Genomic DNA, 15,724 nt, shown 5'->3' with positions numbered 1-15,724 from the left:
CTGTCTTTGGACACAACAGGCATAGCATAGATAGTTACCATTATTGTTTTAAAAAGAATCGAGCTGGATTCACCCAAAATATAAATTTTAAAAAATCAAAATCACATCGTTTTGATTAAAAAAAAAAGGTTTTTCCTTACAGCACCAATTTGATTTCTTGCATGTTCTCATGTAGTGGCCAATCAACATTTGACAGATTACATGCCCGGGAGAAGAAACTCTACCAAGAAGTCATGGTACATCTCAAATCTTTTGCTTAACTTTTTGAATGATGCATTCTAAGAGGCCGTTTGGGATTGAGGTGTGACCTGCTTTTTGAAAAAATTCAAACTTTTTTTTTTTTTTGTTAAAATTGAGTTCGGTTTGTACTTTCTGGATTGTTTTGATGTGCTGATATCAAAAATAATTTTTAAAAAATAAAAAAACATTATTGGCATGCTTTTCGGCACGAAAAGTTATTTGAAAAGCAACAGCTACCACACTCCCAAACACCCTCTAAGCGTCCCTGGTTTTCAAGGCCATGATACGAGCATAGAATTTCAATGTATTTATTTTTGCTGCTGGAATGGGTTTTATCTATGCACAGCAGCTAAGAGGCGATCCACACAGGGTCCCAATCCGTTCAAAGAGATTTGGAGCAGGGTTGTCAGTTGAATGAGGCAGGAATATGGAAATGGTGGAGGTTGATGATGGAGAAGATGTAATGACTACAGAGAAAATGGCTGAAACTGCCATAAAGGTACTTTGTGCAGGAATTTAGTTGCAATGAGCTCGCTTACTGAATTTGCTATTGGTTCTGCAGAATATGTTAAGTAATGGGAGAATGCCATTGCCTCCAGAATTCATCTTCATCATCATCAACCTCCACCTCAGAAAAATCATTACTGCTCATGACAGATAGAAAGACTAAAACCGCAACTACTTGTGTTACTAGAAAGTATCTTGCCCTTCTTCGGAAAGTTTTCTCCTCCTGTCCTTTCCCTCTTGGGTTGCTTCATAGGCTTTGAGCCTAGTGATAACAACACATGAAAATAGTTAGAAATTCTATTTGAAAGAAAAGAGATATTGATGGTACTCTGTAGGCTGGTTTGGTTTAGTAAATCCACAACTCAAGACACTATCAGATGACCAATATAATATTCTCAAGAATAAAAGGTGAAAATATCTTGCATGAATTTGAAGGATGTCTTGTTGAATTGATGAAGCGTCTGAAAGGAATTGCGGGACAGAAGAAGACGATCCAGCCTCCAAGAAATCTGTCTTAAGTTTTTCAGCATATCGGATGAGATTACCATGCTCCAAGAGTGCACTTCGCAGCATCGATGATTCCTAATGGTTTTTGTGCGGCAGAGGTTCCATCAGACCCCACCCAGAGTTTTTCAGCATCGTATGAGATTACAAATGCCAGCATTCAGCTCTCACAGGTCACAGAAGACAATTGGTAAAGTGACTCACAGGAAATGCTTGAAGAGTGAAAAGGACATGCCCAAGGAAATATGCGTTCAAACTAGATGGCCTGCACAAACAGAAAAATGAAGTTGGGTGTATAATCAATGCATTGTCAAGACCTCAAACTTAAAATTTGAATTCAAAACATAAAAACCAAAATATCTTAGATGATTTCACGTAAAAAATGAAAAAAATATATATTAACCACGATATAAAAAAGAATCACCTTTCAAAAAGAAATGTTTGATCCCCTAATGTGGTTGACAAAGCTCCATATGCTCATGAATGGAGCCTTTCCTATCAACCAAGGGAGGCCAGAGTAATAAATTGTGCGGGCAGAGGTTCCATCAGACCCCACCCAGAGTTCATACATGATTGCATCTGCAAGCCAGGTGCTAACCATTGCTTTCATTGATATCCATTCTGGGAGCGAGCTGAAGTCAGTGTCCAAATCAACAATACCATATATCTTCCTTTAAACATTGGATTACCCCGCCATTCTCGTCATTGTAGGCCACGTAAGTGCCTGATTCAATATACGGAATTTGATCTACAACAAAAGGTCAGATAAGTGTTTTGAAGACAATTTTGTTATTTGCATGATGCATTTGAGAAAACAAACATATATGACAACATGAGCAAAGCATGCACACACATTAAAAACCAGCTGCCATTTCTTGTCAATAAAAAAACCAATATCCATCAAAAACAGTCATGGTCATGCAGATCCAATCTTGAATGCTAATTACTAACTCCTTCCCTATTATTTATGACCATGGCCAGATGGCCTTCTTTAAGACAATATGTTAGTCTCATTTATTCCGAATCCTCGCCATACACCGAGTCCCAAAACACACTAAATTTCCCACTGAACAACAAAATACCAACTTTCAGATATCCAAAAGAACTCAGTTAAACTGCAAAATGACCACAACCCATCTTAACATGATCAAATTCACGTTCATTCTGTGAAAACAATTCTGCTAAAGAAATGACTTAGTGATTCAGACCTATCAACACATAAAAGAAGAAAACTTCAACAAAATGGAAACAAAGAAAACAAACACAAGGGAAACTAGCAACAAAAAAAAAAAAACAAGTAGAAAACAGAAAACCGAGTTTTAATTTTTCAATCAGACCTATGGGAATTAAATCTGTTGGGATTTGCCATTAATGTGCAACAAACCATTGACTTTGGCAGCCACCATTGTCAAAGAAGGAGGCTACAATGGTGGCTTGTTGGTGGCAGCCACCAACCATTGACTAATGTAAATGTTTGGCAGCCATCATTGTTGATAAAAGACCAAGAGAAGCTACCATGGATGCCTATAAATAGAGGCATATATTAGAGAGCAAAAAGTGAGAGAGGTGGTGAGTGTGTAAGAGAGTAGAGAGAAAGAGCAGTTGCAAGGGCAACATTGAGAGCTGGGAGTAGAGTAGAGTGAAGTGATCGTCCTCCTCCATGTATTTGTTTTGTATTTTTTCTCTATCTCTAAATAATATGGACTCTCTCCCGTGGATATAGGCGTTTTGCCGAACCACGTAAAATATTGTGTGCCAGTGTGCTTACCCTCCTATAAGTAAAGATTAGTACATCACCGGTCAGGATTTCCCCAACAATTGGTATCAGAGCATTTGGTTTAAGTGGTGTTTGATTTTTGCTCAAAAATGAAAGTTGTCAAAATTATGTTTTGACCATACTACAGTGTAGAGGAAGAAGAGACGAGCACACTGGTGAAAACCGCATCAAAATCGGACGTCATACATGGCCGCACGCGTCATCACGCACCTACGAGGTGACTGTCCACGCGCACAGACGCGCACCATGTGTCTTCTTTACCCATATGGGCTGACCCGACCTGAATACCAGACGACCCGACCCACGTGCCTGACCCGGATAGTGATGATGTCATAATTGCATCAGCATGCACAGTTGGCATGCCATGTCAGCGCCAGTTAGCAGACACGTCAGCAAAGTGGGACCCACATGCCACGTCATCAGCTGCGCGCCGAGCTGGATTGCTCCGAGCCGAGAGGAGCCGAGCCGAGAGGAGCCGAGCCGCGAGCCGATGGATAGGATTCTGTGCAGCAGAGTCTATGTGCAACTGGATTTGAGATTGAATCTGAGCCGTTGATCAGGCCAGAATTGTTTTGATCAAATCTTAGCCATCTGAAATGCAATTTGGACGATTTCAGACTTGTTTCCAGCTAATTTGATCGTTCCGGATGCAATGGTATGGTCCAATCGTTGAGATTCGGGACCAATTATTAAAGACAAATTGCCCGATCGGGAGGCATCTGAAGGTCTTGATGGAGGTCGATGGAGATGAAGAAGAAGAAGGTGCACATGTTTTCCCAATTACATGTGCTGAAATGTTTAGTTTTGAAATTTTTTAATTGCCTTGATGGGAGGCAAAATTGGGACACTCTGGACACCCGAGATGTGGACGATTTGAGGTGGAGAGTGAAAACTGATGAAGACCAATCTTGACGAATCTAAGTACTGGTAGTCTCGCCAGATGTTGAGAAATCAGGTATAAAACCAGGATACCCAGATCACTTGTAAAGAAAAGTCACAACAAAGATAGCAAATGGTTGTATATACGGAAAGGCAGTACGATAGATAGATATGGCCTAAGAAGTTCTGGCTAGGATATTGGGTTTTAAGCGGGACCAGTGTGACCCCTCCAATCTTTCCTGGGAACTTGCTTAGTGGAAGGATTATCCATACGGTACTATTTTCATATATGTAACAGTTTGTTATGAAACTATTGAAGACTAGCAGGATGACGGTACAAGGGGAACAGTTGGGTTCCGAATGATCAAGGATCTGATGGAGTGGTGATTTCTCCAAAGAAGTTAGATTTGGTGACTGTGATTTCTTGAGGGGAGAATTGATGAAAACCCTAATAATGGAAGAGAAATACAGCAAGGGGATAAAGATTGACACCCTATTTTGACTTGACAGGTCTTGTGACGGGATGAGCTGTTGTCAAACATAAGCAAGGAATAGGGAGAAATCTGGAGAACATAAATTGCACGAGGGCACATGGAGATTGTGCAGGAGTACCCGAAGGATCCAATGAGGTACTGTAATGAGACAACAAGTGCAAGGAGAAGAAGAATTCCTAGATGAAGCTTAGAGCAGAGACTGTGTACAACATGAAGTCTCTTGTGCTCTTGATAAAGGCAACAAGCGAGGACCTTTCCAATGCATGCAAGGATGGAAAGATGAGCTGTTGTAGAGGCACCTAATTGAGGGGGTGCAAATGCCTGTTGTCGCACCCGACATCGCGGCGACCTTAAAAATTAATTCTCGAATTATGGAAAAAGAACAGATATCTGGCATCTTGTTCTTTTAGGGAAAAATATCTTGTTTAAGGAGTCGCCACCTAGTATTATGGTCACTAGGAACCCTAACTGGCCAACAGAGATTCTATTGTACGTGACTGGTTACGCAAAAGGGAAGATATTATCACCCCTTAAACGTCCTGCCTAAGGCAGGCTGCATTGCTATTATTTGTCATTTATTGCTAACATATATTTTTCATATCATGATGGTTTGCATGTAATATTCCTGACTCTGGCGTCAGTGAATATTAAACTACGGATATTTCCAACTCTAGCGTTGGTAAATATTACGTAGATATCAGAGTCAATAAATTTAAATAATTACCTTTTTTAATCCTGACTCTGACGTTGGTGAATAAACAAATAAAAATCAATTTATATTTTTTATTTTTTACTCATGCAGATTTTTTTTTTATTTTTACGTAGCTGAATAAAGGTAAAAAAAATACAATAAAATAAAATAAAATAAATTTTTATTAGTATTTTTTATTCCTGACTCTAGCGTCAGTGAATAAACCAATAAATTTATTTTATTTTATGTTATTATATTTTTTTACATGCAATTTTTATTTTTTAGCTAGATAAAATGCAACGAATAAAAATAATATAAATTTAAACCGGTGTTTTTTTATTCCTGACTCTGGCGTCAGTGAATAAACCAATAAATTTACATTATTTTTATTCATGCATATGCATTTTTTATTTTTTTTATTTTATTTTATTTTTGGGGCTGGGCTGGGCTAAACCCAGCCCAGCAAACATACCTTTGGCTGGGCTCAGCTCAGCCCCACAGGGGCTGGGCTGAACCCAGCCAGTTCGGACCGGGTCACTAGCCCAAGCCAGTGACCCGGTTTTAAAAACAAAAGCTGATGCACGCGTGAAACAGATCACGTGTGCATCAACAGTGCGAAGGTAATTAAATTACCTTCGCATTGTTCAAACGTTATTTGAATCAAACAAAGAACAAAAAAGAAAGAAAAATGTATAGCGAAGGCGCACCTGTTTCTAGCAATTGAAGAAGATCGCGATGCTGGTGATTGTTGCCCTCATCCAGCTACTCTCCCTTCTCTCCCCGTTGTGACCCTCCTGTTTTCCTTGCTTTTGATTTCTCGATTCTCAGTATGAAGAAGCTGAGAGGGAATGGGTTCTTTGAGGTTTTTTTACTGATTACGGGCTGCTTTTTCTGCAGGGATTATCACAATGGCGAAGATAATTCTCCTTTTTGGTCTGGTTTCTCGTTCTTGCTTTCACTCTGTATATTTTTTTTTGCTCTGTTTTCTCGTTGTTCTCTGTTTTTTTCTGGGTAAATTCTCTGGGTTTTTCTCTTCTGTGAGTTGCTCTGCCTTTTGGGTTGGTTTTTTGTTCTTGACTCTGGTTTTCTGGGTTTTTTTCTCTATCTCTGCGACTAAGTTTTCTGCTCCCTTTTATAGACTACCCAGCTCCTCTCTTTTAACCAGTCCTGTCTTCGCAAGACTCTTATCTTCCTCGACGAGATCGTGTGCGATAGACGTGGTCCACGATGGGATCAACTTCGTTGCAGATCTTCAGCCGGTTGAATCGGGATGCAGAAGACGAACACGACTGTTCCACCATCAACGACGACGTTTTGGCAGCAATGGATTTCACCAGTAACGGCGACGTTTCAAGCAGCTATGGACATTTTCAATTTGACCCCTGGACTTTGGAAATTCGGCAATTAGACCCCTAAGCAATTAAAAGTTTCTTTTAATTTTGCCCCTCTTTGATTAATTTCAATTAAATCCCTAAATTATAACACTATTTACAAAATAGTCTTTAATTTGTGGATTGTCCTATTTGACCCCTTAATTAATGAAATTTTTGACTTTTAATTCTTTCAAAATTGATCAATTAACTCTCAAGTTACATCCCCAAACTTCCAAATTTATTGTCTTAACCCCATTGTCAACTATATTTAATTTTTATTATTTGTTCAAAATTTGGGTTATGACAGTTGCCCCCTTTTTATAATATTTACGAAGCAAAGATATTGAAAATTTTCATTTTCTTTAACTTTGTGTAGTAAATTTATAAAGAAAACCTTTTTTTTTTTTTTTGATGGTATATTGTAATGGGTTACCGGTCCAAATGGTCACATTGTAATGGGTCACCTGCCCAGTATATGATGGTATGTTGTAATGGGTTACCGGCCCAAAGGGTCACATTGTAATGGGTTACCTGCCCAGTATATGATGGTATGTTGTAATGGGTTACCAGCCCAGATGGTTACATTGTAATGGGTCACCTGCCCAGTATATGATGGTATGTTGTAATGGGTTACCGGCCCAGATGGTTACATTGTAATGGGTTACCTGCCCAGTATATGATGGTATGTTGTAATGGGTTACCGGCCCAAAGGGTCACATTGTAATGGGTTACCTGCCTAGTATAGGATGGTATATTGTAATGGGTTACTGACCCAGATGGTCACATTGTAATGGGTTACCTGCCCAGTTGGTCACATTGTAATGGGTTACCTGCCCAGTTGGTACATTGTAATGGGTTACCAGCCCAAATTGTCACATTGTAATGGGTTACCTGCCCAGTATAGGATGGTATATTGTAATGGGTTACCGACCCAGTTGGTCACATTGTAATGGGTTACCTGCCCAGTTGGTACATTGTAATGGGTTACCAGCCCAGATGGTCACATTGTAATGGGTTACCTGCCCAGTATAGGATGGTATATTGTAATGGGTTACCGCCCCAGTTGGTCACATTGTAATGGGTTACCTACCCAGTGGAAAAATACAAGGATTTTTTTTTTAATAAGACGAGGGCTCGAAGACGCGCTCGAATGGAGATAAGACGAGGGCTCGAAGGCGTGCTCGAATGGAGGTAGGATAGGAAATGCACTACCTATGATGGTTGAGGCTGAAAAGTGGTGGAAAAATACAGAGATTTTTTTTTTGTGGCCTAATTCTCATGGGCGGCCTGCCCAGGTTGAAAAATTCTCAAAAGTAAAAATTTTTCAAAAGCAATTTCAATGTTCGCCATTTCAAGGTGGCCTTCCACTGGATGGATTCTGTTCGAATTTTTTTCTAATGCAGAAATCATTGCTCAATGTCTCAAAGTTTAGATGATATGCATGCATCTTTACCTGATTTGAAATATAGGTCCCCATTTCTTCACAATCTTCTTGTTGATTAGTTGGTGAGATCTTGCTATCTGATTTGAGTCATCTTTGTCGTTTAGCTTTCTAGCCCCCTCGAGTTGGCCCATGTAAGTCTATTTCCAAATTTGTTTGCACAACTCAGCATTTGTGGTGCCCATCGTGACCCACTTGCTTGCTAGAGATTTTCTGATTCGTCAAATAATTTGAGAGGATTATTCATTACCCCTCATCTCACTGCCATAAACATTCGGTATCGCTTGCTAAAAGGATCGAGCTGTCTTTTGTAAACCAAAATGCCCCCTTGTCTGGTTGAAGGAAATTACCATCTCTTTTTCTAGAATCTTTCCATCTAAACACAATGTTGCCCCCTTGTATTGGTTATTGCCCCTAAGTGTGCTTCTGTCAGCGACTTAGATAAATAAAGGTTTAAGAGGCCATTCTCTCATTTCTCTTCTTTTCAGTTTGGTGGAGGAATATGGGTCTAGAATGAATCTTGAAATCTTGATCTTGCATTTTGAAAACAAAAATTATTTCGATGTGAGTCAAATAACGATTTGCTTTTGAAATCTTGCAACTCCTTGGTTATTTTCTTTCTGGGAAAAGAGATTATTTGCTCTTGTATTTGGTACCGAGGTTTTCGGTGAAAATATATCATGAGATGACCCTTTTGTTTCGAAGTGAAGGACTCGAGCAAAAGCTCGAGGTTTGGTAAGAGAAAAACTTGTCTCTTTTTGAACATTTATTTTTATCAGCATGAATAATAATGAGTAGTTTATTCTTGATGTCATGAATCTTATGAAAAAGTATTCTTTGCATTTTGAGAGCATTGTTTATTGTTCTAGATTGCTTGCTTGCTTGATTAGAAAGGACTTCTCCAGGTACGTAACGTAGGCTTTGGTTTTTGGCTATGAAAGAAAAGGATTCATAAGGCTCAAAGAGTGTTTCAGGGTTTTAAAGACTAAAGATCACGATCAATAGTTTTACTTTTGACGTCATTCATATTTTCCTTTGCCGCTCTTCTTTGATTTGCCCCCCTTTTCTTCTTTTTCATTGCTTTGCTAGAGCATACTCATTTTATCTTGGTTATCACTTTTTCTTGTGATTTGGGCATGCCCCCTAGTATTGGAGTTTCTTGGGCTCTTTTGCCTTTTGGCTTTCTCACGGCTTTATCCTCCTTCTTGATCGTCGAAATTTCGCTTGCCTCTTGCTTCGCTAGAGCATACTCATTTTATCTTGGTTATCACTTTTTCTTGTGATTTGGGCATGCCCCCTAGTATTGGAGTTTCTTGGGCTCTTTTGCCTTTTGGCTTTCTCACGGCTTTATCCTCTTTCTTGATCATTGAAATTTCACTTGCCCCCAGTGTGGGGTGTGATTTTATTCGGGATTTTTCTTATGAAATTATTCAGGCTCAAAAAGGGTTTGCAAGGGATGTACTTATTTTAGAATGTGAAAGGAATAACAAAGATGGCCTTTCCTCATTTCAAGCGCAAGCGGCTATGATCAATAAACTTTGACCTCGTATAATTTGATGGTTTATTCTTTGCAAAGATGTCTTTCATGAGTTATGAGCAACCAGTTCACTACATACCATTATTCATACATTTTAAAAAAACACATTATTCAAGAGTCATGGGGTAAGGGTATTTTTTCTTTTCCTTTTTTTTTTAGTTTGGTCACCTCTATGAAGGAGTTGCTTGATTCACTTGTCATTCTACAAGTAGAATGTCACAAATATCAGTTTTTGAGTAAACATCAAACCATTTTCGAAATCAAAATGCCAGATCAATTTTTTTCAAAATTCCAATAGTGAAATTGATTTTGGTAAAATTAATGAATTGAATCTATGAGATCATGCGAGGCTTCAAGGGTGTATTTATTGATTCTTTGAAATCAATAACATTTATGAGAGAGAGAAAAGATATGCAAAGTGAATTTCTTGGCCAAACTTTTATTGATTTGATGAGAACTTATACAGTCATCAATGACTCAACAATCATGGATAATATTTCTTTACAGAATCAGAATTCACTGGCCTAATCAAATCTTCTCCATCCATTCCTGTTAGTATCAATGCTCCTCCAGAAAATGCCTTCTTTACTATATAAGGACCTTCATAATTGGGTGCCCATTTGTTGTGGTTCTCACTAGGTAGTAATAAGATTTTTCTCAATACAAGATCTTCTTCTTTAAACTCTCTTGATCGAACTTTTCTGTCATATGCTCTTGCTATCCTGTTTTGATACAGTTGGTGGTGACAAATCACCGCTAATCTCTTCTCACTGATCATATTTAACTGTTCATATCGTATCTCAGCCCATTTAGCCTCTTCTAGCTCAGACTCCATTAGGACCCTTAGAGAAGGAATCTCTACTTCCAAGGGCATCACTGCCTCCATTCCGTAAACTAGTGAATAAGGTGTAGCCCCAGTTGACGTCCTTACTGCTATTCGATATGCATGTAGAGCATAAGGAAGCCATTCCTGCCAATCTTTGTAAGTAACCACCATTTTCTGGACAATCTTCTTTATGTTCTTATTAGCAGCTTCAACAACACCATTCATCTTTGGTCTATAAGGTGATGAATTGGAATGCTTGATTTTCCATTTAGTGCATAATTCCACAATCATCTTCCCATTGAAGTTCTTGGCGTTATCGGTTACTATCCTTTCTGGCAGACCATACCTATAAATTAGGTCTCTCTCAATGAATCGCTTGACCACCTTCTGAGTCACATTAGCATATGAGCAGGCCTCTACCCACTTTGTAAAGTAATCAATTGCGACCAAGATAAACCGATGCCCATTGCTGGCTTTTGGATTAATAGGCCCAATCACATCTATTCCCCACATCGCGAATGGCCAAGGTGACACCATATTGAATAAGGGCACTGGGGGTGCATTGATTTTATCGCTATACACCTGACATTTATGATATTTTCGGACAAATTCTATACAATCCTTCTCCATGATCAACCAAAAATACCCAGCTCTTTGCATTTGTCTCGCCATCATGTGTCCATTTGCATGGGTGGTGCAAATTCCTCCATGCACTTCATATAAGGCTTTATTGGCTTCTGATCTGTCTAGACATCTTAGTAGAGTCCCATCAAATGACCTTTTGTATAAGATTTCTCCATCTATAAAGTATTCCATTGTCATTCTTCTCAGAGTCTTCTTATATGTTTTTTAAGCTTCAAAAGGATATTTCCGATATTGGATGAATCTTTTTATATTTGCATACCAAGGACTTCCATCCACTTCTTCTTCTACTAAACAACAATGAGCTGGAGAACTTCTGATATCAATGCCTATAGGATGTACTCTGATACCGCAATCAATTGTGGCCATGGAGGCTAATGTTGCTAAAGCATCTGCAAACTGATTCTTATCCCGTCCTAAATGATTGAACTCTATCTCTTCAAAGTCTTCAGCCAATTTGGAGAGATATTCTTGATATGGTTTCAATTTCTCATCTTTCGTCTGCCACTCCCCCTTTATCTGGCGGATTATCAACATAAAGTCTCCATATACCTCTAATTTCCTTATCTTCAACTCCAATGCAGCTTCCAATCCATGAATACAAGCCTCATATTCAGCTGTGTTGTTTGTGCAATTGAACTGCAACTTAATGGATATGGGATATTGTTTTCCTTCTGGAGAAATTATTACAGCACCAGCTCCATTACCAGATATATTCACCGCACCATCAAAGTACATGGTCCACCAATCACCTTCTATTACCAGCACATCTTCATCAGGGAAGTCAAAATTTAATGGCTCATAGTCTTCAATAGCATTATCAGCTAAATGATCTGCAATTGCACTTCCTTTCACAGATTTTCTTGTTTTGTAAATGATATCATATTCAGCCAACAACACTTGCCATCTGGCGAGCCTATTTGACATGTATGGTTTTTCAAAGATATAGTTGATAGGATCTACGTTTGAAATTAACCAAGTGGTATAGTATAACATATACTGTCGGAGCCTTTTCGCACTCCAAACCAAACCACAACACAGCTTCTCAATCATGCTGTAACGAGATTCACACTCAGTAAATTTCTTACTCAGGTAGTAGATGACTTGCTCCTTTCTCCCAGACTCATCATGTTGGCCAAGCACACAGCCCATTGCTGATTCAGTCACTGTTAAATACAAAATGAGAGGCTTTCCCGGCACCGGTGGCACCAATAGAGGTGGTTTCTGCAAATATTGTTTAATCTTATCAAAGGCTTCTTGACAGTCCTCATCCCATACTCTGGGGTTTCTCTTTCGAATTAATCGAAAGATTGGTTCACAAGTGACTGTAAGTTGTGAAATAAATCGAGCAATATAATTTAAACGCCCCAAAAAGCCTCGAACCTCTTTCTCAGTTTTAGGAGCTGACATAGCTTGTATGGCCATCACTTTATCAAGATCTACTTCTATGCCATTATTGCTCACCACAAATCCCAATAACTTCCCAGACTTCACCCCAAATGTGCATTTTGCAGGGTTCAGCTTTAATTGATATTTTCTCAGCCTTTCAAATAATTTATTCAGAGCTGGGATATGGTTTTCCTCATCCTTAGACTTAGCAATCATATCATCCACATAGACCTCAATTTCTTTATGCATCATATCATGAAATAGTGTCACCATTGCTCTTTGATAAGTTGCCCCATCTTTTTTTAGTCCAAATGGCATAACTTTATAGCAATATGTTCCCCACGGGGTAACAAATGTTGTTTTTTTCTTGTCTTGCTCGGCCATTTTAATCTGATTATACCCAGAGAAACCATCCATAAAAGAGTAAGTAGAACTCTTAGCAGCATTATCTACTAATACATCTATATGGGGTAAAGGAAAATTATCCTTCGGGCTTGCCTTATTCAAATCTCGGAAATCCATACATACCCTGATTTTGTTGTCTTTCTTGGGTACTACTACGATATTGTACACCCATTGAGAATAATCAACTACTTCCAAAAATCCAGCATCCCATTGTTTTGTTATCTCTTCTTTCACTTTGATTAGTATATCCGGCCTTGTCCTCCTCAACTTTTGCTTAACCGGCTTACAACCTTCTATCAAAGGTAGTTTATGTACCACAATATCAGTATCCAGACCAGGCATATCAGCGTATGACCAAGCAAAAACATCAATGTATTCTTGTAAAAGAGCAATCAATTCACTTCTAACGTCAGCAGAGATTAGCTTCCCTATTTTCAACTCTCTTTTATTATGTATTGTGCCCACATTTATCAGTTCTAGTTCTTCTTTTGCAGGCTTCCATGTGCGATCAGATTGTTCCGTTAACTTTACGAATTCATGAATATCCTCCTCACCAAATTCTTCCTCATCCATGGCAATTATAGTTTCATCAAAGTTAGGCCAATTATCCACAGTGCAATCAGTTTGTGGGGTGTACGACGATCCGCTTTCAGATTCCCTGAAAGCGGAAAGTGTTTTGGTTATGAGTGTATAGTTCTGGGAAAGTAAATAAATGAATAGAGGATAAAAAAAAAAAACAACACGATTGAAAGAAAATATGCATGATCTCATTGAAACTTAAAGGATAGAAGGGCTCAACCACAAAACCTTATTGCCAATCTCTTGAGCCATGATGATTTGGCAAGGCATATATATTCAAACAATACAAATAATGAAAAACAACGAATAAGCAATCAAAACATTACTTTTTGAAAACAATTGGGACTTCTTGAATTTCCCAATTTGCTAAATCTTCTCCCTCGGCCAATTTCCTCACGAATTCTAATGAGTCGTCTTCCAAGACACCAATAGTCAGCTGGGGCAACTGTTCATGAGCATTATCCTCTTCCTTTAAATCTTGTTCACCGACGTATTCAAGATAATTAATAGTAACACCATTGAATTCTTTTCTTAGTCCCTCCTCATAATCCTCTGTTTTTATCACATATGCGGATCTTGGAAATGTTACATGGATTGGTGAGATCTCTATTCGGTCTTCATTTGGTTCTCTTCTCTCAATCCGGGCTATTCTCTTTTCTCTTCTAATTTCAGCTGCTCTTTTGAAATCTGCTTTCCCAGGCTTAAACCCTAAGCCAAACCTTTGATCCGCGCACTTCATTTTTATCACATTAATCCTCTTAGGCATTCCGGTAGTATGGTCATATTGAAATGGCAGTCCATGCTTTAAGAAGTATTTAGCAGCCATTTTTGCTGCTTCAGAAATTTCTGGCTTTCTTCGTATCGTATTTTCAGGTACCCATTCAGCATTTACAACTTCAAATGCATGCAGATTTCCATCCTTACTTTCTTCAGTTTCTATGTAAGGGATCAACACATTTTTTATCATTGACAAAGTTTCCTCAGCTCTCACAGTCACCAAATTCCCATTGATGACAAACTTGACTCGTTGATGTAAAGAAGATGCTACAGCTCGGGCTGCATGGATCCAAGGTCTTCCAAGTAACATGCTATATGATGGATGAATGTCCATTACTTGTAATGTGACTTGAAATGGTTGCGGGCCAATGATTAGTTCAACATCAATACTCCCAATGATTGGTCTAGGTGACCCATCATATGCCCTAGCAGTCATGGTACTTGGCTTCATGTGAGAGGCATCAACTGGCATTTTATCAAGTACATGTCTTGGCAATACATTGAGAGCAAAACCATTATCTATAAGCACCTTAGCAATCACACAATCCTTGCATTTTACCGTGATATGCAATGGTTTATTATGACCGGTCCCTTCATGATCTAGCTCATCATCGGTAAAATAGAGGTAGTTGTTAGCTTGAATTCTACCCTCCAAATGTTCTATGGAGTCTTGTGTGATATCCTGAGGAACATATGCTTCATTAAGAACCTTCTGAAGTGCGTTCCTATGCAATTCTGAACTCAATATTAATGATAACAAAGAAATCCTAGCGGGTGTTTTCTTTAGCTGATCAACCACACTATATTCGTTGTGCTTCATTAATTTTAGAAATTCATTAGCCTCTTCATCACTTACTGGCTTATTTACCTCATCTGTCTTTGTCAATTCCACCATGTCCTTCCCTTTGACTTTTCTATGGTTTTCCAACTCTTCAGGAGTAAAACATCTCCCACTTCAAGTGAGTCCTCCTATTTCAGCATGAAAAACAGGGGTAGGATTTGTGCTGTGACAAGAATAACCATAATTATAGGGTTGGGCGTTATAGCTTCCGTTAACAGTATTCATAGGCTTAGTTAGGATCATTTTTAGTGGACCCTTTTCGGTTGGTACATATCTACCCGTCATTGTTCCTACTAACTCATCTTCTTCGGGTTTCATCAATCTTAACATTCCCAACACCATCATATTTTCTACCTCCAAATGAAACTCCTTGCACAAGTCAATATCATGCCCAAGCCGCTGATGATATTTATAATACTCATTCGCATTCCTTACAGCTTGTATTTTGACTGGTGTCTTTAGATAATCTGTTTGCCTTAACATCCCATACAATATATCCATCGTTATCTTTAAAGTTGATGTACCTCCCTTTCCTATCTCCAAGCTATTAATTCCCCCACTTCCAGAAGCGTGATTTGGTAGAGGGTTAAACTTCACATTTGGAGACTCATCAAAAGAAATCCACCCAGCTTTGATGAGCTGAAGGATTTTTCTTTTGAATGCAACACATCCATCAATATGATGACCAACAGCACCAGCATGGTATTCACATTTTTTATCGGGTTTATACCAAAAAGGAAATGGTGGTTGTAAAGGTTCTAAGGGAACAGGTGCTACCTGACCAATACTAAGCAATCTTTGGTGCATTTCAGTAAGAGACAT

The 15,724-nt window shown here is 38.7% G+C and overlaps 1 protein-coding gene across 1 annotated transcript; it reads right to left on the bottom strand.

The window, feature by feature from the left end:
- Nucleotides 1-9,927: 9,927 nt before the first annotated feature.
- On the bottom strand, nucleotides 9,928-15,724 carry LOC140954998 (uncharacterized). Its single transcript, XM_073406395.1, has 5 exons — nucleotides 15,181-15,724; nucleotides 13,611-14,991; nucleotides 12,829-13,363; nucleotides 11,174-12,531; nucleotides 9,928-11,047 (listed from the first exon to the last, which is right to left on the bottom strand). The coding sequence occupies exons 1-5, from the start codon at nucleotides 15,722-15,724 to the stop codon at nucleotides 9,928-9,930; spliced, it is 4,938 nt and encodes a 1,645-aa protein (XP_073262496.1).

Source organism: Populus alba, chromosome 18, assembly GCF_005239225.2.
Source record: "Populus alba chromosome 18, ASM523922v2, whole genome shotgun sequence".
Taxonomy (NCBI): Eukaryota; Viridiplantae; Streptophyta; class Magnoliopsida; order Malpighiales; family Salicaceae; genus Populus; species Populus alba.
Note: the sequence above shows the minus strand (reverse complement) of the source record. Positions and strands in the feature narration are given on the sequence as shown.